The sequence below is a fragment of the Rhamphochromis sp. 'chilingali' genome (assembly GCF_963969265.1).
Source record: "Rhamphochromis sp. 'chilingali' genome assembly, chromosome: 22".
In the NCBI taxonomy this organism is placed as follows: Eukaryota; Metazoa; Chordata; class Actinopteri; order Cichliformes; family Cichlidae; genus Rhamphochromis; species Rhamphochromis sp. 'chilingali'.
In genome coordinates, this window is record NC_137950.1 from 18,674,392 (window position 1) to 18,699,907 (window position 25,516).

The 25,516-nt window shown below is 41.9% G+C and overlaps 1 protein-coding gene across 4 annotated transcripts in view; it reads right to left on the bottom strand.

Annotated features, from left to right (window-relative positions):
* Positions 1 to 1,684: 1,684 nt before the first annotated feature.
* Positions 1,685 to 25,516, bottom strand: part of vti1a (vesicle transport through interaction with t-SNAREs 1A) — a 114,416-nt gene continuing 90,584 nt past the window's right edge. For all 4 annotated transcript variants that reach the window (XM_080872877.1, XM_080872879.1, XM_080872876.1 and 1 more), the window contains one exon: positions 1,685 to 2,263. In XM_080872877.1, coding sequence (XP_080729003.1) covers positions 2,170 to 2,263 — 94 coding nt within the window. In that variant the 3' untranslated portion in view covers positions 1,685 to 2,169. The remainder of the gene's footprint in view (positions 2,264 to 25,516) is intronic.

Below are 25,516 nucleotides of genomic sequence, written 5' to 3' on the forward strand. Positions count from 1 at the left end.
GTGCACGCTGACTGGGTAAAACCACAATCACTGAGGGTCATTACCAGATGAGGTTTGTTGTCAAACTGCCTGGGATTTAACCCCCCCCTCAGCACCCCCTACCTCCGCGCTTCCTCGTTCGCTTCCTTCCCCGGCTCTTCTTCTTCTTTTTTCCTTCCTTCCTTCGTTTTTTTCATTATTGCTTCGCTTTAATGATAACTCTTAGTGGGTCGGCCCCGCATGGGACGGTCAGAGACACACTATTTTGTTGGCCATTAATTTGAGGCTTTGAAGCAGACCACGGCGCCGCGGCTGGTGAGGGCCTGTGAAATGGTGGACGATAGCACGGGGTGGGGGAGGGTGGGGTGGGATGGTGGGATGGGGACTCCCCCGCATCTTCAAAAATGAAGACTATGACCCTGAAACAGAATAGCAAATGCCCTCACTGGGAACACCAACCACAAGAGACATACGCGCGCGCACCAGTGTGTGTTTCCATGCGTGTGCGAGCTTGTGGCTTGCATTAGCATTAGCCCCCCCCCCCCACCAAACAAAAATAAAATTAAAAATGATCCAAATATGCTCTTAAATTTAGATTTTTCAAACGCCGTCCCCAAAGAATGGCTTTCCCCCCGAAGAATTAAACGCCGGTAAACTCAAGCACGCCTTTTTTTCAAACACCTGCAGATGCATCACATCATCACAAACACAGAAACAAGGGTCCCATCTCACACCTCCGAAGATTACATAGAAAATAAAGAACAAAAAGTACAAATTTTTAAACAAGCTAGATCCATTTATAGAAGAAAGAAATCAAGAAAAAAAAAGCCTTTAAGATGAAAGACTAGAAATACACATATTTCAGTTGGTCCTGGTGTACAGTCTGCATCAGAGAACCACCACAAATCAAGAAGAAACAAACATGTGATTAATGTTAATTCTGAATAATTTCAACATCACAAAAATATACACTTCCAACACAGAAATCTGAATGGAAACTCTACATTTATAAATAAATAGCAAGAGAGTCACTTAGTAAGAGCAAAAACACTATACATGATGTCCATTTCAATGTTAGTACATACAGTATGACGCTTATATTTGGGAATCAGTTAATGTAGTATGTATTTGGGAAGGGTTGATGTCCCAGATGTGGTTACAATGTCATTTGAAGCATTTCTCTTTGTTTCTGTGCTGTACTCACGGAGGCTGAGGTCAGGTCTCTTTTGCATTAAAATCCATTAAAAGAGCAATTTTTATTTAATATTCTTCAATCTCTAAATTCTCTAAAATAACCACTTTTTTGCTCCTGAAAACAAAAACTGCAACCAGTTTCCTCCTAATAATGAAAAAAAAACAAACAACCCAAAATACTTTCACCTTGATTCAATGAACACAAGCTGAACTAACCTCAACCTTTTTGCGTGCATCCTCTCTTTTCAAGGCAGCGCCACTTGTCTATTTTGGGCTCTGCTGAGCCTTTTAAAGCAGGAGTGTGAACAGCATATCTAAACTGAAGGCACTGTCCTCTGAGCTGTGCAGGGGTAGGGTGATTGGTGGGGAGAAGAACAGCTGAATCATTTAGTTACAGAAGCTAATACAGTATGTGTGCCTACTGTTGGTGTCAATAAGAAACGCAGTGCGGGCCCCCATCCATGACTGTCACTCATGCATGCACACGTGCAAACCCACAGATGTGTGCATCCCCACACCCTGAATAACACCAAACCCACCTACACTACAGAAAAAGCCCTCCATTAAGTTACACAAGAAAAAAAATGACCAGGTTGCAAACCACGCTGAGGACGACACCATGAAAAATATTAACTATTATAAAAACATCTCACCCCGTTCTAGTCCCTGGAGATGTAAGAACGAGCCTGACAGGCAGAGGAGGAGGGGGGAAGGAGAAGAAAGTGAAAGAGAAAAAGAGAGTAAAAGGGAAGAAGGAGAACGGGAGAAAAAAGGGAAAGAAACTGCAAACAAAAAAAAGGAGTGAGAAATGGTAAAAAAAAAAAAAAAAAGCTTGCTGTCAGGCTTTGGAAATAGTGATTCATGGGGACCATTTGTCCTAATTACAGCAGAACAACGCTTTTGTCGCTATTAATCACAAGAGAGTGTGTGTGTATTTGCGTTTAGGGGGAGGGAGTGTGTGTGTGTGTGTATATATGCATGTGCGTACAGGGGAGATCAGTGGCCTCGCACATTAAAATAGATGGCCAGGATGATGGTGAGGAGGATGATGGCTCCGAGGATGAAGACCAGGACCCGATTCTGGATGATCCTGCAGAGAGAAAGAACAGAGAAGGATTAGGAAAAGGTTCGCGGGTCTACGGAGAAAAGTCAACTGGAGCCTGATCCTGTTTAATTGTTACCATGAGGTCTGAACGCTTGGTTTTTAAATCGCTATACACTCGCTGGCACACGTCATAAAACCACAGCGTGACTGGATAAAACAATCGTGATAAGAGTGATTTGCTTACATATGTGTACCCTCTGTAAAAAACAACAACGCTGATTTGTGTACAGACATGAACATACAAATGCAAAAGAGACCAACACACTTATAAACAAGCATGACATGCAAACATATACACACACGCACACAAATAGCTGACAGGCTCTTAAACTTTATTTGCACAATAAAGTGGAAAAAGTGGCTCAGTAGTTTCCTGAAGGTAATAAAAAAAAAAAATCGCTGAATTACTGATGGAATTTGCCATAAAACGACTCACTCATTTGCTCATTTAAATTTTCCCACTGTGACCGAAGTAAAGTTGGTGTGGGGGAGTGGGGGCTTTGAACCCCCCCCCCCCAAAATAAATAAATAAATAAATAAATAAATAAATAAAAAAATCACAAAAGTACCAGATGAGGAATGGAGTGAAGATGTGCAGAGCAAGGCATCTGGTAAGTGAGCAACTTATCTAGCATGTGTCCCCCAAATTCTCCAGAGTTTGCATCAGCACACATGCACTCACTCAGACACACACACACGGATTCCAAACCCTCCACTGCTCCTGACAAATGAGAGAATTATCACATTTGCTGACATGTGGAGGGGTGGAGGAGAGGCCGAGCAGGGGGGCACTGTCCACTTCTCTAAGCAGGAGATGAATAGCCCATGCTGTGGCCATTTATCACCGAGGGAGGGGAGGGCGCTGGCTGGTTGCTCAGTCACCCAGCTACCCTCTAAACTCCACGTCTGAGCTGACACACCAGTCAAGCTCGCGGCCTCCCTCTGGTCCACCAGCCCGCCTGGCAAAAGTCTCGACCGTTTGCTTAGCTTAAAGCGCAGAACTGATGAAGCTATTGAAGGGAAGGATGACAAAAATCCCACAGACAAGCTTTGATGCTTTACATCTTTGTATTTCCTTTTGCAAAAAGACTCTCGGCCGCATAACAACAAATTTTATCAACTGCTTTATATGAGATTCAGAGGATACTGTTACAAACTAAAAACAATATATAACCAATCGCCATGAACTTCTTTCCAGTAATAGGACACTTCTCTGACATGCTGTAATGCTCTCGCTAACACCAGAGAGCTCATTACAACTACTGTGTGTAAGCAGCACTGCTTTATAAGTAGACAGTTTATCCTTGAATAAATGCATACATTATTATGACACTGTCATATTGTTTATAGCAAACCATGTCCCGAACAACATAAGCAACAGCTATGGTATCCCTCCCCCACCCCACACACACCCACACGTGGCATTTTTTACCTCACTGCTGAGGTAAAAAAAATTGTAAAAAGAATAGTGACAGATAATACTATATTTGCCATATGCCTATAAGCTGAGGCAGTATTAGATGATATCATATGTTGTGATAGGCCAGTTTTATTCTGGTGTTTTGGATGAGGCTGACATGATTGGCTGAAGCCAGCTGGGGGAAGAGATCCCAGTGAAACACTAATCAGAGCATGCTTAGCAAGGACACGTCTCCCCCTATTAATTGACATTCATTATTTACAATGATTATTTATCCCAGTCAAATACCCAGAGGAGGCGCTTGTATGTGTGTGTGTGTGTGTGTGTGTGTGTATCTGTGGCAGTGTGTTAGAAGAAGCCAGCTCGCTTTGTGTTGTGCTAATTTTTCAGCTGGGGTGAAAAGAAGAAAAAAAAGGGAGGGGGGGGGCTAGTAGAGGCTTGCAGTGGAGAAATGAACATAAAGTTAGTTTTAGCCTCGTGGAGGGGGGTTCAATTCTGTTAAAACGGCATTTATTAAAGGAGTCTGATTTGGTAGCAAACAACGTGGAATAACTTCAAACACTTAAATGTTCAAAGCAGTAAGGAATATGACAGTGCTGCGGTTTAAGAAGTTTTTTTCCCTCCCCCCTCTGGGGACACATCTTTTTTTTAAAAATGCATTATTTTGACCTTAACTGATCCTCTGTGCACCAATCTAACAAAACGTGTCTTGGAAGTATAAATGTAAAGCAGCACATATGGCAACTCCAACCTTTAAAGAGAAGATGGATATAAATTTTAGGAGTGGCCCGTCCAAAAATGTTAATGCTTTTTCCTCTTTTTCTGACACACACACACACACACACACACACACACACACACACACACACACACACACACACACACACACACACACACACACACACACACACACACACTAATGAAATAGTGCACGCTTATATGAAACATGGTCAAAGTTTCAAATAATTAGGTCAGCACATGTGAAAGCTAAAAGCTCGGGCATCACACTGCTCTCAATATTTGGTTTTAGGCAAGTTTTTTTCCACTCAAATCTTTCTGATGTCATAGAGCAGGGATATTCCCAATATTTTAACCTCAGGTGCTTCTGTTTGCAAGAGGCAGCCAATCAGAAACTTGGAGGGGGAGCCATAAACAGTACATCTTTACTTTAATGCTTGCAATAGTTCACACAGACCGAGAAGATCCTGCAAAGCTTACGACCAAAGGTCAATTTAGACCAGATGACCTGAAGGGGGGCCGCACACACACACACATACACACAGATCTAGCTAGACAGATTGGAGGAATTAGTGTGTGGAGGTGCCGTCATAAATCACTTCACTGATGTTGAAAACTGTTTGAAAAATAGTGTCTGTGACACTGTAAAGAGCCACAGTTTTCCCCACTGACATATGAGCAGAGTGGGACATGAAAGTCAGCCATCACACTCTTTTAACCACTGCAGACCTAAGAAGGCTGGAAAATGACTACTTGGTTACATTTTACAGAGGATGGGGAAATTATTCTTCATCCATTTGAAACAAAACCACACAAACTGATGAAATTTCATACGTCAAACTATTTTTTTCTTTGGTTTTTTTTCCTTTTATAATAAGCTAACAAGTCAAATAAGGTACTAAAGCTACCAGAAACAACTACAATAAAACCTACCCTAAAAATATCCACACCCCAATACTCCCAAAAAAGAGAAGTAAAAAAAAAAATCCCCAAAACTGGGAGGTAGGAGAGTGAAGAACATGGTTTTCCTCTGCTATATAGTTGATCCCGCCCTGACACGTGGCCAGACAGAACAGAACTTATCAAACCGGATCCATCCTCCAGTTTTGACACTTGACATAGAGGTGGAGGGGGGCTAGGAGTGTGTGTGTGTGTGTGTGCGCGTGTAAGTGGAGGGAAGGATTTGGGGATGTGTGAGTGACGCAAAGACCGCAGGTACAAGGGTGTATCTGCTGACCCACATATGCACACTCCTACACACAGTGAGTTTGATACCTGATACTATGATCCTCAAGTATTTTCCTGTGTCGGTGCCCCGGTACGGTGGGGGGGAAAAAAGAAACACTCTCACGAAAACAGACCAACAGTAACTCTAACTAAAATGTCAGCCAATCACAGCACATAGTACTGGAAATGCTATTGGCTCCTTATGTTCCTTCATCGCAGACAGCCAGTCAGCTAACACCTTACTAAAAGGAAATAAACAGATTTACAGCACTAATCTAAGAGAGGCTGAAATATTCAGAGAGAGAGAGAGAGTCACAAAGATCGGAAACAGACAACAAAGCAGCTGAAAGACAGAAAGTGTGGAAAAAGCAATAGAGAGGTGGAGAGAAAGAGGAGAAAGAGGGAGAGCGCGAAAGGTCCGTTTACCCGGGGAGGCAAAGCTGGAGAGGCTCCTCGGAGACAGATGAAAATAATGAGGACTTTTCTGTCAGGAAAGATTTACAAAATCGTACCAGTGTTATTAAAATTTAAAATCTCCCTTTTTTTTTTTTTTTTTCCTTTTTCTCCCTTCCCACCCTCTTCCTCCCTCCCTCTCTTCCTTTCCCTGTTTTTTTCCCCTCCTTTTCCAGCAGCACAGCCTTATTACCAGCTTTAATGAGCACCGGGATACACCTCAGCTATGTGTGTGTGTGTGTGTGCGTGTGTGAGAGAGAGAGTGTGTGTGTGTGTTGAGGTCCAAGTCCCTAGTGCCAGCTCCATCAGCACCTCAGATTCCCCCAATACCTTAAATGACACACGCATGTGTGTGTGTGTGTGTGTCTGACACATGTGAACACAGACATGCAGCTTTTGATGGCTCACAGAGGTGGCTGGACATGAACACACACACACACACACACACACACACACACACACACACACACACACACACACACACACACACACACACACACACACACACACACACACACACACACAACCTTCAGACAGACGGAAAGACAACAGCCCCTACCCCAAAACAAAAACATTCTCTGTGAGACAGACATAAGCGGATAGGCCCATCCCACCTGGAGAGACACACACACACACACACACACACACACACACACACACACACACACACACACACACAGCCCACTAAGAGCAAACTTAGCTGCGGAGTTGCATCTCTCAGGCCCTCCCCTATCCCACCTCTTTCCACTAGTAGACCAATAAAATAAAAATCAATTGCTGTCTGAGCCATTCTGGCTCTCCTTCCAAACCCTGGGAATATACAGCATGGGAGAGGAGGAGGGGATGGGGGGGGGGGGGGGGGGGGATCAATGTGTTCACAAATGGTTTGAGTGATGGACACGGAGGTGAAATGCTGGTGGGGGTAAGTCCTAAGTAATGCCTCGACTTGTTATCACAAACTAATACGAATAAATGTTTCATTGTGGAGGCACACACGCTTGCTCACACACACATACACACAGCTGCTCTCGGTCTGGGGCTCAAACTTAAACCGGCCACATCATATCACACACACACACACACACACACACACACACACACACACACACACACACACGACAAAAACAAAAGGTTGAGCCTGGCCTGCAAACAATATAGGTTGAGAGAAGGCGGGAAAAACGTGCAATGTTTCAATCGCAAATGAGATGAGGAGGAACAAGTCAGAACACCTGGATCAGGTTCACGTTGCTGTGCGGGGATAATAAGCTGACCTGCTTGTTGGAGAGATCTGATCCCACCACGTATGTTTAGCCTATCACCCCCACGGGGGTGTCTGAGAGACATGCTGATTATTAGAAATAAGCACGCACAGCTGGAGTTTGCTCCTAACTGGAAGCTGTTTACTGACATTACTTAAAAACAGAAACAATATTTAGGAACTTGCTCCACACCTTAACACTCAAATGCTCACTGAACTGTAAAGATAAGCGCATTAGCATGAACAGCCTAGATTTAAAAAAATTATGTCTTCAAATGCCTCATTTCATCCAGTCAGCCATCCAAACCTGAGAGACGTTCAATGTAATTTAAATCTAAATCAAAGGAAAACAGCATATAATTCACAAACTGAGAGATTTTCACTTATAATGTAACAAGTTTCACAGTTTATATAAATATATTTATTTGTTGAGATCATCGATCCCCGAAAGAGCTGCAGACCTTTTTTTGACCTGTACTAACAAAAACAATTTTTTTCCCCTCAACTGAGAAAAAACTGACATTAAAGACGGTCAGGTTTCTGGAAGATGTCTTCTGAGCAAGGTATTTCATGTCAGCCTGATTCTCTCTCTCTCTCCCTTTCTCCGTCTCCAATTTACTCCCTTCTCTTTCCACCAACTAGATGCAGGAGAACAGCACCGGGGCCCTAGAAGTTCATCCATTTTTTATTTGGTGGCTAACAACCCTGGCCAGCAGCAGCCTACACTGGGACCCAGTTCTCTCCTGAAAAAAAAATGGTGCAAGATGGAAGAAAGGGAGGGCAGAAAACGACTGAAGGAGAGAGAAGGAGGAAGAAAAGAGGAGGGAGGGAGAAAGAAGGAGTAAATTTAGAGTGGGAGGCGAGTATGCAAGAGTATGTGAGTGTGGGGAAGATGAAAAAGAGGATCGAGAGAAATGAGGGAGATGGAGAGGGAAATGGGAAAGACACAGAGTGGGTGAGAAGAGGAAGAGAGAGTATATTGCAACTGTGTCTGGAATTTTTAAGAACTTCTTTTGCCGGCAGCAATCTCGGGTAGCTGCTACAGCTTCTCCTCATCCGGTTGTGATGTACAGGTGGCTTTTCTGAGCTCCAAACATACACAGATCATTCCCTTGCGCGAACCCTCACCCTCCTCTGTCTTACCGCTCTCGTCTCCATCCTCCCCCTCCTTCTATTTTGTTCTATCGCTGTGTCCTCTTTTTTTTGTCCCCTTGCTCATATTCAGTTCTTATATTGCTTATTTTCCCCTCACCTACTTTTTCTTAACTCAAATTTCCAAGTCCAAGTTGTTTTTCTTTTGCCCCGTGTGTTTGTGAAGTCGCTGGTTTATAGTCAACAGGACGACGCCGACAGCCCACATTTCCAAACTGTGTATGTATACTCCACAAGGCTGCCGTAATCAGAGCCATTTGTTTTCTGACTCATACAACTGTATTTTTATTACTTGATTAATATGGAAAATGGCTCATCTTAACTAGCTGGTTGTCAGAGCAGCATAGTGGCAAATTTGGTTTTTGTATGTGTTCAATCGCTGGAGTGTTTTTGGACCATTTCGTAGCCCACATGCTGCATATTTACCCCAAATAACCAACGAGAGAAATACTTGCTTCTAAAGTAAACCCGACAGCTGGAATCGATTAATAACATATTTTTAGAACTTAGCAGGAAGTCAAACTATTCTACTCACTTTTCTGCGAGCAATCTTTTTCTGCAGAAGTGAAGTCAAATCGAGCTTTCAAAGTGGAGCAAATTTTGCCTCCAGGTTGAGACATTTCCAACTCGCGTGGGTGTGTATTTGCGTTATTACCAGTCTTTGCGTAAACTACTAACGCAATTTCACCGTGCAAAAACGTCACTTTAGGTTCGGTCTGAACATAGCCTTAGAAGCGAAAAGAAAAAGACTGAGATATAAACATCATGGTAGCAATAAATGGCATTTAAAACAATAAAAGAAGAAAACTACTAAACTGTAATTTGAGTTCTCAAATGAAAGTGAAATTTGCCCAGGAAGAACAGAAAAGTAATAAAAATAAATGATTTCTTGTGTAAATGTAATACAAGTGGATCATATGTGATACATGAGTTTTTGAGAGGTTTACATTTCCTGCTGCTTGTAACAAAAAATATACAAATTAAAACTCATAAATGCAAATTTATATCTATCTCCTTTTTTTGGTAATTTGTCAGAAGGTTCAATAAGGTTAATAAGGTTCAATCAACTCCAGTTTCTCAAAATTAGAATTTAATGTCAATAATTTCATGGTTCAGGCTTTAAATAAAGGAATCTTCTCACTGCTTTAGAAGCCTCCACAGACTACGTCCAGTGGCTGAAACCTTTGCAGAGTAACGCGTGTCTGCATTTTAATTATGAAAAAATAAATATTTTATTTATTCAGCAAGTATTTTTGGAGATTGCAGAAGATATGGATGTGATATCCCCACATTTCTCACTATTTCTTCTTTCTGCTAAGATTTCCCAAAACACAAAAATCCCCCTTGTATACATTCTGTGAAGGCCAGGGGCCAGCTGCAGATCCGATTACTGGCCCCTATGAAAAAGGGCATAACATTAGCCATTAGAGCTGCAGGCCTCCAAAACTATGGTGTCCATAAATTTTTATTGTTTGTTCAGTATTGAAATGTCATTAAAGCACATAAATCATTTGAGAACAACTGCTCACTTTCATTTTTTTCCCAGCGTAACCTGTTACTTTTGCAGAAAAAAAAAAACACTGAAGCTGAGTAATACATCCACAGCCTGACACGTAACACCAACGCTGATGCTGAGAAATCCGACCTACTACCTAACTATTTTCAGAGTTTATAGCAGTAATTCAGAGCTATGATAACTTGCGGAAGAAAAAAAAAACAAAAACCAGTATCTCCTTATCTCTGCATTTTTTTTTAAACATATCAAAATCAGGGCTCTTATCTTTACAAGAACTTGTCCCGACAACTTCAAGTCGTGAGGTGCCGTCAACTGCATTTCACTCAAAATACAACCTAAAAGTCTGTTTAGGATTCCCAACCAAAGAAACTATGAGGATATTAGTGTTTATGTCTGAGTCTTTTTTATTAACTGGTGAGGAAGCTCCTCCGCATGTTGTTTGTTTGCCGTTTCAAATCAACTCTCCAAATATTTGCTTCAAGTCCCGTGTGGTTTAGCTTTGCATCCTGTCTCTCTGCTGATTCAGATGATGGTGTGATACTGCCCACTAGCACGCACACAAACAGCATACAAGTACACACACCCACACGGGCTGGCTTTTTCTAACACAAATGTAAAAAAACACTAAACAAAAACCCAAGGCTGACCAAGTCGCAATCATGTACTGCCTGCTCGTTTCTATACATGCAGCTTGGATCATTATCTCTATTATTATGTCTCCTTGTCTCAAGTTATAAGCATAAAAATGTGACGAGTGGTCCACATGCTAAAGCAGCTACATATCTTTGCAGTGGCTTATACTAAAGGATACTAGAATAAATTCACATTCTATGAGAATAGATTAAAGAACTGGGCTGAAATTAGTAAATAAAGTGAAAAGTGAACTTTTAGTTATTTCAACCTATCCCAGTTATTAAGGACGGCAGCAAGCCTGATTGCAAAGAAAGCAACAAGAACCTGTGACTTCTCTTAGCATCTTAATGTCAGAGGTCACGTTTTCATGTGAGTTTGGGCCGAAAGCAGACTGCCAAAGCCTGGATTTCATTTCAGAGTCACGGATGAACGAGAGAAAGAGCCATTTCTTGAACTTGACCTTTTGACCCTAAGGCCACTCTGGCTCCTTCTCTACCCTGCAGGTATGAAAGAACTGAGCAAGCAGAGGTTCGCAGTGTCAGACTCTACATGCATGCGTGCAAAAACCCTCCGCCAACAGTAATGTTGCACATGCTTGCCCATCAAGGCAGTGTTGAGTAAAACATCTGAAAACTACAGGAGGGCGTCTGGAAAACTGCTGTAAAATAACACACAACAATTAAAGAATATGTGAACCATCAGGTTTGAGTTGTTTGGACATGCAGGTACAGATCACTTTAACCAGAAGGCAGCAGCCAGAAAGAAAAGGAGACAGAGAAAGTAGGGGTTTAATGTCATCCCACAACCCCCTATTTGACACTACAAGGGAGGCTTTAGTCAGTCTAAATAATCCATGCTGCTCCATTAAATTTGCAAACTAGCTTCCCTGGTCTCCATGTCTAAGCTGAGAGAGACATAGAGGTGGTAGTGACCTGGGAGATGTGAGAAAGGGAAGTCAAGTAATGGATTAAAATAAACTCGTGTAGCAGTCTTTACATGAATGAAGTCACAGACAAAAGCAAAGCGATATCCTGAACGGACAGAACAGACAAAAGTTTATAGAGAGACTCAAACGGAGACAGAAGGAGAAGACGAGAAAGTGCGGACAACCAGAATTTTTAGTGACACTGATTTTCTCATAATTGCGTGCTTCACCACCAACCCATGAAAAATAACTATTTGGAGTGTGCGGGGGAAGCCACTAGTGTGACAGGGATTGTTGCAGTAACAGCATTATTGACTTGTTTCTCTTGCTACATTTGCTTAGTGCTTTGGAGGCCCAATCAATAGACTCTGGGCTCTGAAGCCCTGCTAATCAAGACTTGCAGCCATGCAGGGTCAATCTTCTATAAAAAAAAAAAAGAGAAGAAACTGGGAAATGATAGGGGGAAACAGAAAGAGAAGACGAACTTTTAGGGGCGGATGATGACAGCCCGAGTTAATCGACTAAGAATTCTCCTTCAAATTCTTTATTTTTCTGGTTTTTTTCACCGTTGGAGGTAAACTCATGTGGTATCGCTCTCAGTCTCAGAAACAATGTGGGCGTGAGGCACCATGAGAGATGCAGATTGCTGCTTCACCTCTGCTTTTCTGTGAACCGCGGTTCAAAAGTCAAGGGGCATCTGGGTTGCTTTGGGACGTTTGGAAATAAAAGAGGCAATCCATATTTACTGAATCCAGTTGTGAGATCTCATGAGGATACACACTGCTTGACACAGATATAGAGGGAGGGAGGTAATCTGAAGCTTTTTAACATTATATTTCTGAAGGGAATTTAAAGGGAACTCTTTTTTTAGAAAACGGTGTCAAACGAGCTTAGAAACACAATCGCATGCTCAATCTTGGGGACAAAAAAATTAGCTGATTTTCCAACACTCGGAGATACATTTTCGTTTAGTTTTTGTATTTCTTGTTTGTTTATGGAAAAGTGGAAAGGCCACTTAATGCTGATGATGAGCTGTGCATCGAGTCAAACAATCTCCATTCGCAGCCTTCTGCACATCACAAGTCCACTATGGAATGCTATGGGAAATTCATGAGGGAACTGTCCATCAAATATTAATCATCAAGTTGAACAAAGTGTCTTTCTTTCTCTTTTTTTCCTCTCCACAGGTTTTTTTCCCCTCCTGGTATCTATGGTCACTGCCACTCTGAAAGACACCCTACAAGAAATAAGCCCAAAAGAAAAGCAGAGAATGAAAGCAGGGGGGGGAGGGAGGGCAAAGAATGGTAAGAAAAAGGCAAGAAGGGTGTATGGGTGTTCAATATTTTCCTTTGAGGGGCCAGCCTCCGGTTAGCTTCAGTGCAGCCAGGGTCTTGATACACAGGTCCCAGGGTGCAAACACAAACTTGTACTCTGTTTGTGTCATTGTTTTTTCCCTCTTTCTCAACACTTCTTTCTCTTGTGTTGTCAGCTGGTGAAGTGAGAGTTCTGTATCCAGAGACCCATATGTAAAAGGCAACGTGGTTTTCACTGACACTGAGGCCTTTCAGTTATCTTTGTCTAGTCTTTATGACAAACTAAGAGCAGAAATAACTGTGGGAAGTAAATCAATGGCTGGATGTTAAAGGCAACCACAGTTCTGCACAAAATAAATAGTGTGGAAATAAAAAAAAAGTGTAAAGAGTGTAGCATCTCGTACAGATAGAGCATAAGAAATAAACATCAGAAGAAGGCCTTGTATGCAAATATTTAAAGTGTTATAAAGAAAAAAAACCACACACACACACTATGATGGAAATATTGAATCTGTTCATCAATGGAGTCCTGTTCTCCATCTTTGCCACAAAACTCGCAATGCCCCCCCCCCTCCCCCCCAAAAAACCCCTCGAAATACCAACACCCACCAGCACAGCATAACCAGGAAATGCAGGGTCAGCAGCGTTCCCTTTGGCCTTGCTGACCAACAGATATTCTAATAATCACCTTCCTTCTGTACTGTCAGGCCTGCAACCAACGGATCCCTCGCCCTGCCTTCGCCCTCTGTCTCTACTTATACTAGGGGCTTTACGGAGCGGCGCTGCTTCGATACATTAAAACTGCTGCCCCATGATCAGACGAGCAAATACCTCCCGGGTCAGCAAAGGGCTACCCCACGTCAGTTAACAATGCAGCATTTAAACATCAGTCGTATGCAAAGCGGCCGATACACAGGGGAGGAGATGGGCGGCAGGAGAAAGCGGAGAAGCAAAGCCTGGACTGGAGAGATAATGAGCGCACAGGAGAACATCAACAGCTATTTAAGGTAGTGCGTCAGCTCCTACACAGCTTTATGATGAAAATATAAGATGTGAGGCTCCGCTGACATCATAACCACGACGAGCTAATCATGGAGCACAGGCTTAGCGCTAATTTATAATGAAGTTTGGCCTTAAACATTTCTAATATTTACCATCTCAGAAATATTTCGTTTACAAAAAATACTGTTGCATGATCGTGAACTGGATTTGATATCGTTGCCTTTATTAGCTAATATCAGGTGGCTAAGGGGGAAGAATAACAGCAGATGTTTGTTCAGCGTATTTATGGTATGCTCATGCCAGCCTGGCCACAAGGATTTAAGCCCGCACACAAAACATACAAGCACACGTCAATATTTACGCATGAATTCTAAGCACACACTCAGATCCACGTCTGTGGTGGCAGCAAACACTTGCCACGATGAAATGTAAAGGTATACAAAACCACAAATAAACCTGAAAATATGCACTACTTGTGCATTTTTGAGAAGACTAGGATGCACCCCCTTTTTTAGCTTTAAGAACCCTTTAATCATGAAGCTTAGGAGTGAAGAGGGTGAGGATTTTTTTTTGTCTTATCCCTCTGCCTACTGGTTGGTTAACCGACTGACCTGCTGTCAAAGGAGTCTTTGTGAGTGTGCATTGGCGGAAGGCCAATCAGATCCTCTGGCTTGTCTGTCTCAGAGAGGAAAATGGCGCCCCTGGTATGCCATCAGCAACAGAAATGTGCAGACAGTCTGACTGCTGAGGCAGGCTTGGCTTGCTGTGGCCCTTCCAAAACTATGCCGCAGGAATTACCTGTTTGGCCAACAGCCAGAGGGACTCGGTCTGCAAAGTCTTGTGGTTGTTTATCTATTTATTCACTTACACTTCATGCACATGTGCACTTTAAAAACATTTCAGACTGCTTAACATCCACTTCCACAGATTCTCCTTTGAACTACACAGGTACACAGGATAAAAGCCTGTTCAACTCACAGCAGCAACAATCAGTTTTATGCCAAATGTGTTTCAAATCCAAAGAAAACCTGGATAGAAGATTTACTGAATGACTAGCAGGTGAAATCATACCACTGATCTTTACTGCATCCTAAGAAAAATACTTCATTTAACCTTCCATAAGCCTGACTCACCTGATAACGCTTCCTGTATGTCTGTATTTTGACAACATTGAGAACAACACTGCAACAATATTGAGCCTGTTTTTTTCTGAATATATCCTATAACAAAAAATAAAAGGGGAATAAAAGGGGAAATTTATGTAGGCGTTTATCTTTGGTGGAGCTGTACGAACTTATAAATGCAAATGTAAATCAAACACTGTACAACAAGAACACAAGTTCTGACAAAGCCCTGATTTATGTTGAACAGAAAGCACGATTGGTCGCTGCACAATCTGCACTCGTGCTCCACCATGTAAAACCTGCCAAAGACAAACACAACTGCTCAACAAAGTGCCACTTGTGACACATCATCCGAGGAAGCAAATGTTCAGGCTCCTGCTTCAGAAACAAACTTCTGACAGCAGCAGATGATGAAACAGAGCAGATCCCAAATTATTCTCGCACTCCTCAGAATCAGCTAAACCTGCTGCAGCCTGGAGCAAGCCCCTCACCCTCCTGCTGACAGAAAGATAGAAAGAAAGTGAGGAGAGGGGCCAATGAAACGACAGAGAAGGAGGAGGAAAAACAGTGCCGATGCAAGAATGTCGTACTTCTTAATTTTATTATTTAGGAGCGCTCTCTCTCCTAATGTTACTGTAAGTGTAAACATGTACGAACCAAAAGCCCATCCATTTTAAAGTTCATGAGCAGATACTTAAATGTACACACAAACATTTCCCCGAGCACACATGTCAAATGACCCACTCAGCAGATCATACAGCTCCACATGTTTAGACACAGGCAGAAACACCATTCTTGGCAGTGCTCGTGTGTAACTGTGAGCTCGACTGGCGGACTGAGGACGATAGTCGAGACTTGCTCATTTCACACTGAGAGGTGAGCCAGAGAGCAGCAACAGAATCTAGCTATAAAACACGGAGCCGAATGGGGGGGATGACTATAGCCCACGGTATAGTAACTGCCACCTCTGCTAGACTCCATCCATCCAAGGCTTTCTCACAGTTATCTATTATCATAACCTCTGTCTCAGTGGGCAAGTCTGACACATAAACCCCCTTTAGCGTGGCAGCTCTCACTTCGACTGGCCTCGTGCTGACTCACCCCTAAAATATATCAGGTGCGTGCCTCTGACGTCGCGTCGCAGACGCAGCTTAGGTCCAGGCTTGGGGAGCACTTCGTCTAAACGGGGTCTTTTAAAAATTCTCTATCCTGGTTTTGTAGTCATGTGACCGCTACCCTTGTTAACTTGTCTGCTATTTTGGATGTGTGACAGTGCAGGGTCAAGTGATTAAGGCTACGTCCACACGTACCCGTGTTTTCAAAATTACCCGGGTACGTGTGGACGTAGGCTTCAAGCAAACAGTTCAGTGACCTCCAGGTAACCTCCAATCATTAGGGAAATTCCCTGACTGTTTACCAGCACTCCAAAGGAGGTTGATGCCAGATCGCTGCTGTTTCCTGTAATTTGCATGGAAGACACTGCAAACACTTACTAAAGAGTGACACAAAAATTTTTGTTTTGAAGGCGAACATTCATCATCTCTGGTTTCCATTGCATGTTTTTAAGTCTTACCACTTGTCAGCTAGTAGTTAATACTGGTTGTATCACATCCAATTGACAAGTCTTGACATGACAAACCTCTAGACCGTTACTGTGTCTCACTTCCTTCTTTCCTTATGCACACTTGACGTGACCTCGGTACAAACTAGACATACAAGCCCTATTTTAGATATACAGGCAGTACTTTAAGTAATGTGGAGCACAGATCCACTCCTGAAAAACACTGTGGTGCATGTGGTGCAATTGCAAGGTTTGTTTTGAGCTGATCTGGAAAAGCCAGATAACTTATACAAGGAAGGGATGCTACACTCAAAAAAATTCAGAATCTATGAGAGTAAGGAAACACATTACCCACTTCCAGAAATTGATTCTGTTCATCTGGATGTGGTGTTTTCAGTGGAACAAGCGTTTCATCACTCATTTGAATGACGTTGTTAGGCAATGGCACTAGTTTCAGTCGTTATGCAACTGTACAGTTTATAAGGCAGTGGAAACCTGCCGTTAGCTGACACTTGGATGAGTGATGAGACATTTCTCCAACTGACAAAAAAAAACAACTGTCCACTTACCTGGAATATTAGGCATACACAAAGACATATTAGCCAATCATGCATGTACATAATTGAGGTTCAGGAGTATTTCAGCTGTGTAGTGGCAGCCAGACCTATTTGCTTTGTCAGTAAACATGTAAATAAATGTACTTTTTACATAAACTTTACTTTAGTTGCCTGTGTCCATAATATGAATTAGCATGGAGTTTGTATTGAGCTGAAACACTTTTTCTTGGTGCCACTGACCTTTGACACTGAAGTTATAGCTTTCTCCCTGCTCATTTAGATAGGGGCTTTAAATAACTGCCAAAATGGCTGAAAAGTTAAGAGTTAGAGACTGGCAAAAAAGTTTGCCTTGACACAAACAGTCTTACGTGGTCTGATGGTAAAAAAAACAATTCACAAGTTAGAAGTATAAAACCAAACATTATAAAGAAATTTAACCCTTTTAGCTGTGTGGCATTTTAATGTCTGTGCTCAGAAGGCGGCCTACACCTCATGCAGTGTCACTGCTGACAGACCTACCCATCAGTCTCATCTTCTCCTTCAGTTAGGTTAAGTGCATTAGCTCTAGCAGCCCACGCACAGAGAGGCAGCTTGGTGTACGGGGGGAAAAAGAAGTGTGGGAGCGTATGGGCAGGAAGCAGTGAGGAACGAAGAGGTGGATTTGACAGAAGAGTTAAAGACAGAGAGAGTAAGGGGAAAAAGTTTTTTAACTATACCCAGCCATGATAGCACATTGACATTGCCTTTGCACTGGCAAATTAGGTAAGAATTAAGATCTTGTATTTTGAAGAAAGCAGCGCTATTCGATAGATCCAGAGGGCCTTCGTTTATCAAGTGTTCCAGCGACTGTGCCATTCTGAAACTGAAGCGGATTTCACGGGTTAGTCTATTCTCGTCCGCTGGCCACTGTGGTGTGTAAAATGAGAGGGAATGCTATGTTTTGGGAAATCTAATTTGAGGGCCGTGTTTGTTTTCCCTGCGTTATTTTGCAACCGGGAGGCTGGCTCCAAAGCAGCACCACTCTCTCTTTTACCCTAGTTTCACAACAATGTCCAGCACCAGCGTCCAACAAAAACCCACATACGCAACTGAGGAAAGGACATTAAGCCGACATGGGTCACTTTACCTCTTCCTCATCAGTGGTCTCTCTCAGCAGTCTCTCACAGAATTAAGCAGGCCGCTAATTAGGAGGTTATTCACCATGCCACAGGAACATATGCACATGTGCGTACGTATAGATGTATTTAAAAAAACATAAATATTAGCGGCCATCTTTTGGCAGCTAATTGCAAAGAGCTCCCCCGTGGGAGGAGAGAGAGAGGTCCTCTGTCGATAATTAATCCTCGTTTAAAAAAGTAAATGACATTCATTAGCGGGGAATCGAGCCAAGTGCCATTATTTACATGGCAATAATCTGGAGCATGCTGGTGGCGCTCTTTTAATGTTACAGAAATAACTCTGGGACAGGGGGACGAGTACAGTTGCTTTCCCTCCTTTTTTTTTTAATGTGTGTGTGTGTGTGTGTCTTCGCACCCAGGAACAATTAGGCCCAGACGAACAGATGGGGACGCCTCTGAGTGAGAAAGCTCTTCTGAACGACTCTTCATCTCCTTCTTATCTCGCTCTCTCATCCGCTTGCACATAGTCACACACGCACACAGACAAATACACAAACGCTCAACAGAAATGCACACACATTTGGGCACACAGGAAAAACACACTGAGCTAACTTTTAACATTAACTGCCATAACAGAGACCCTGTTACAAGTGGCAAAACAGAAATGTTGAAAATGTGAGCCACAGAAATCACCAAGACTTGAGGGTCAAAGCACAAAAAGCTGGCTTGTTTACTGATTTTCATGTGCGATTTATAATAATATAAATTCTCAGTGAGACTTTTGGTTACTGTTTTAGGACTTTGGACAATTCATGCTTCGCACACATTCGCAGAAGGAACACAGCAGTCACATTTCTTTGCGATAACACTGCTGAAGCTGGAATAATGATCAAAAAGTTACATAATGGGCCATTTGTTGCACAAGGGGTTTTCTACAATGGCGCTAGTGTCTGCACGATGTACTGTTAGCGATGCACACAAGCATAAAAAGGATGAATGCAGAGACAAAGAGGCAACACTGAACACAAAACCCCAACATCACCTCTTGTTCTTTTTAAGAATGAGGAAATGCATAGAGAAACAGAGTTAGTCAGCATCTCTATAATACTTACAACCTTATAGCTAGAGATTAGCTTCAAAACACATTATTAATTAAATAATTAACAGTATAATTTTATTAAGGGGACGTAGCAGTGGACAAGGCAATTAATGGGATCTACGGTGCTCTATTTTCAAACCGTCAACAAATATGATCACAGTACCAAGTGGATATGTTTTGACATATTTTTAAATTAAATAATAATAAAACTTTATTATCTTTTGTTCTCTGTCATTTTATAACACATCACTCTCTGATTTAGTCCCTTTCTAGGATCATTATCCCGGCTGACCTGGATCCTGATCGGTTTCCCACTCGTCTGTCTAATATCAGGCAGCAGGTCACAGACATGAAAACTAACACACTTGTGCAACCCGTTACCCTTCTTTGTCTTGCTAAGTACAATGATTAAGGTATCAGTCCTTGGGGAACCAGGTGAAAAACAGAGGAGACAGCCCTGAGAGTATAAATCACCGCTTCATGGTTTCAGCGTGCTCTTAGCCTCCTCTGTGGACACAGGGGACAGCCCCAGCCCCCTGTAGTCATGCTTTAAGGCTGGGTGTGTTCCATCACACAAAGTAGACCCCTTCTTTACCTATAAGATTAAGTAACATTATGTCGTGTTTGCTGACACCGAGGTAGCAGCCCTGAGCCCCACAGGGCCTCCTCCTCCATCATATTTTGTTACATCTCCCTGACAATGGACTCTGTCAACAAAACAAAGACTATTATCTCGTCATCTTTGCTTCTTCTCACTATTAAAACTAAATCCAAAGCTAAACTAGTGGGATTAATGAAGGAAACTAAACCGCGGAGTTGTTGCTCTTTCAGTAACTGCAGTTTAATGAATGCCTAATGGCACCCGCTCTGGACTGAGGCCTAGCGTGGCCTTTTCCGAGCCAAGGGAAACTTCCGAGAAATCCGATAGAATCCAGGGTGTGGGTCACGATAACTCGTGCTTCCTGCTAGCCCCACTTCCACAACCTCTCTTCCTTTAGCCACTCTTCACCAACCCTCAATCGATCTGCTTTTCTCCTGAGATCAAAGGTTTGCACCACTGTTGTACATTTAGCCTCGGCCGGGTCCTCCCACATCATGTCTAAATATTAATGATAATAAAGTCTCACACCCATCCCTGTGTCAGGCAATTACAGCCAACATTGATCCTTTGCTTTCTGCTCCAATTAGAACTCACCACTCGTAATGCGTCCTGGCACATCAAAGGATAACAGCCATTGATCCACTCCTGGATCTTAACGTTTACTGTTAGGAGAGAGGAAGGAGGATGTGGCGTGGCAGAGGGGGGAAAGCAATATTCTGACTAGAAAACAAGAGACAAGCAAAGAAATCATTTTATTCAGTAAGTCAGGTAAAGGGAGTGCTGAAACTCAGAGGGTAAGGCAAGGCAGAGGGGGCTCAATATTAACGGATATTCTGACAGTTCAGAAGGCAACCAGCATCCGGAACCCTGGAAAGACTCACAACAGTACGGCTACACAAACCACCAAAAGCTCAGACCTTTTTGCTCGAAACTATGAAACGTGTACCTGAAAAAAAGCCGCATTTAATAAGAAAAAGGGTTTTCACAGCTTCTGCGGTGTCTGCCCATCAAAACGACAAACACCAAATCACTGCAAAACAATATAAAAGTAAATTTATTATAAGTTCAGCTCAAGGACAATAAATCCTACACAAATGCCCATCAACTGACACTAAGACTTTTAGCATTATGCCAACTTCTAAATATCGATGACTGTGCTGCAGCCAAACTTAATAAAGAACAAGAAGAAGAAGAAAAAAACAACAACTCTGGGGATTTCTGATCAGGCTTATACAATACAGGTCTCAGTGGGAGGCAAGAAAAGCTTCAGTGAAACATGAGTTATCATGACAACCTCCCACATCTATGTCTCTAGGCCAACTATCCTAGACAACTGACCTTTCTGACATTTTGAAGTTTGAGAAAAGCAAAATTTTTAAATCAGCGTATGCCATATAGAAATATTTACAGCACACCCAACTCAGAAAGAGAGAGAAAGGGGTAAAATCCGACCTACTGAGTCAATTGAAAGCGACACATCACCATTAAACCGTGGACATTCTGTCCATAAATGAAGCTACACAATCCCACCGTTGACACCATTATTTGACAGGGCTTGTTGTTATGGTCGTTCTGTGCTGGACTAATAGCTCTGATAGTCCTGGCCTCGACCATGACCTCACAGCTGCCTTTGTCACTGAGCTGGAGGAAGGCTTGCCCATCGCTCTGGGCTACAATGATACTCTTCATGGCACAATAATACACTGAAACACTGAGCAACTGGAATGCAACCCAGTGCTTTGTATACCTACAATTAATTGACTGGCTGTGGTTGAGGCTAAAGTTAATATATGTTGAGCAAGAAAGACACTGAGAAATAAACACAATATTCCTGTACAAATTTAATTTAAAATAAAGCTGGCATCAATAATAAATCATGCCCCAATGCTAATACTGGGGGACTCTGAGCTATGATCTTTATATTAGGTGGTCTTGAGGGCAAAACATATTTTCAAAATGACTACAAAATTTTCAATTAAATGTCACAAACCACTGCATGATTTTTCCTCTTTTGCTTTTAGGCTAAAGGAAACAAAATGTCTAAAAACGTCACTGCTGAACTAGAGAGGGAAATCTGGAACAGAGCAGACGAACTAGAGATTTCAGGCTTGAGGAAAAAAAAAAAAAAAAAAAGCTGTGAGGGTGCTATTTCAAAAAATAAAAAAATTACACAATCTGATATAATCGCATCATCAATTTTAAAATGTAGGCAATGACTTGTTCAATCTGTCTTACAGTACCTTGCTTATTTTATTGTATTTTTGATGTGCTCCTTATTGTGTTGTTTATGGTATCTTAAATACATATTTTGTCAAATCTTGCTCATAATTAGAACAATTAAATTCATTCATTCATTCATTTATTTGTTCATTTTCAGGCACAACAAATACCTATATTAAACATAAAATACACAAAACAAAAAACAAAAATTGCCTGAAAAAGGAGTGGGACGAAGAAAACTTATTAAATCCCACCCCTATACTCACTCATCAACAAAAAAAAACAATAAACTTCCCGCAGCTACGCCCATCATTGCATACAGACCCATCAACAGCCCCGGGCACATACAAGCATCTAAGCGGCAGCTCGCAACCAACAATTAGAGCCTTCATAACTGAATACAGAATATATAAATTATAAATTGCATTACCACAGATAACAGGCAGTAATAACTACAAGTAACAAACACACATACATATACATACATATATATCTACACACACAAGTACATATCGTTAGCTTCATAGCATAATTGCCTAAGTCATTTGACTAAGTCAATGACTTAGGCACTTATGCTATGAAGCTAACGATATATGTACATACATATGCACACTTTTTTATTTTTTTTTATTTTGGAATCCATACCAGCAATGGTAAGAGAACAGACATTACAGAGCACACTAAAAACCATTATTGAGTATACTGTGACCAGACCAACTGTTTGTAGAGAAATTTAAATCTATGAATATTTTTGCATTGTTTCAGTTGTAAACTCAGACTGTTCCAGATTTTCACACCACATACAAATGAAAATGAACAACTACTAGCAACTAGAAAATCTATCAAAATCATTCTTAAATGTTTCTACGGCCATAACACCTCAGCGTTCTTTTCCATATTTGTTTGTGTATGACATTTTCCCCTCTTAGCGACCCACTGTCCTCTGGCTGTGGTATCCCTCACTATTATACGCTTTGCTAACATGGTGCTTTGCTTCAGCTCTGTACCTCAGTTGCTACCAAACGATGTAATTAAAGATTGGTGAAATGAAACCAGTGTTTAGAAATGGTTTATGTCAAGTCTGTTCTCAAATGTTATACCACAGGGGAACTTTTAGATGGGATGGGTGTGCATCAACGTCCTGTTAAAGTAGAGTCTTGGCCCAAAGGCTAAAGATAAAAAAAAAATCTAACCAACAGAGCCTTAATATAAGCCAAGTCACAAGACGAAGGCGGTGTACGATAATAATGCAATGGTAACGGTAGGAAAACATTTGTTGTTGGCTGGAAAATCAGGCTCCTCGCATGTGTGTGATACTGAGTGATGCATTCAGGTCAGCTGGGGAGAATGAGGGGATTGGCGGGCTCCACAAACAGGCTGGGAAAGTGACACCAGGATGCTAGGCCAAGAAATCAATGTCCTCACAACTTCCCTTTAACAGTGAAGCAATGTTAGCCCTGGCGCCATCGGATACAGGGCGGGGGTTAAAGTTTACATGATGGCTGACAGGATGTACGCATGTAACCCAGCAAACAGAAAATAAACAAAGTGGCTCTAAATTTTGAAATGCGATGGTTTTCATGGCTTTAAGTGACAATGTAGAAAGAAGTGGATATTTGTGAAGAGGTCATGGAAAAAAAAGGTTCCATTTGAGAGGCTTATTTGTCAAATCAACTAAACTCTTTTTGTCATTGTTACTTTTCTTAGCTTTTACTATGTATGTGCAGAGTCTGACACTACAGGACTGTTTGCAAATTCTTCTGCTGAAAGTGGAAAGTTATTCTCTGCTCACTTAAAATTTGAGTGCAAGAGGCGTTCCTCTGAGCATTTCTAACAGCCTTACTGGTCTGGGAGTGATTTCTGGCCCAAAAGGCAAGTTACACCAGTGTCATGAGGACACTTTAGTGCTGTAGTTGGGACCTTTGTGTAGCAGTTAAACATTTGAAATGAACACTATTTATATCTTCATTTATTCAGATGTTTTTCAAGGAAGGCAAAGGCTTAGTTGTTATTTTGAAAGAATCTATTTTTGGACAGAGGATCTTTAACGAGATGTAGAGCCCCAAAGCATGTTGAAAATATACTTCTGACTACACAGGATCACAAAAGGTCAGCATAAACTGCATATACATTATAATCAATCAAATTAATAATCACAAGATATTCTCTTGATTTTCAGCTAATATTAATCAGATGAACTTCTTGTGCTTCAATCTTTTTAAAGATTTTCTTTTGCAATTATCTTAACAAGCAACAGTCAACAGAATTAGGCTGGCAACTTTAATAACTCTTTGTTTCTCATTATCAGATCCCTGAAAGAAGAGACCCAAAAACAAAGTGAGTAACTGAAGTTTTAGATTGTGGAGCAAATGTGCAAATGTGTGGCTGCACATACTATTGTGTTAAATCACACTGAGGGTTGCAGTAATAATAATCATACCAGAAGCATATCTGCTGCCAAAAAAAAGGAATAGGGGAGGGGGAAAAAATGATATTTTGTGAGCATGGCCATTCATGCTCAGACAGATCGTGATGGGATGATGTTGACCGTGGAGGTGCAAACTAAGATCCCTGTCGCCACAGAGACGTGAAGATTGTGGTGTAAGCGGGGAAGTCTTCTCTACAGCTGGCAGCAGGCCTGGCCTAGCACCAAGGTGCTCAGCCAACAGCTCCTCTCCTCTGTCACATCCCCCCTTCCTCCACCTCTTCCTCTACAGCCGCCTGGATGCCAGTCTGCCTGGCTGGTGTGGTCCAAACAAGACCCAGCCATCGGGCCAAAGGGGTAATGGAACTGCTGCCAGCTGGGCCAGCACTTCACGGCCGAGCACCACTCTCCAAACAAACAGTGCAATGGGCCACAAGCCACGGGCAACATGGAACCTGTCATTACCAGCCGTGCATTGCTGGTTCACTCCCCAAAACCCGAGCCAGGCTTGAACGTGTACTGCACTTGACTTCAGCAAATTTCTCAGCCAGGATTTGTCATGAGAGAATCCCTTTTCAAAATCATGCTATATCATCAGCATATTAAACAATGCATATACAATTACCACCTAAACATCATTTTGATTTTTTGAAAACTTTCTGAAGGAATAAAAATATTATGAAGTCCATGAATGACAAGTTCGAGTTTGTTACATACAAGTGAAAAACTTACAACAGTCCCTGGGATTAACTGCTTACCATCTAATTAACAAAACATCTAGAAAACTTTCTGCAGTCCCAAGGCTAAAATTGGACTGTGTGGGCATTTGTGCCTCAGTTGGATTTTCTCCAGCGATCATGATTTTCTGGCATTTTGGCATTTTTGAGGCATCTATC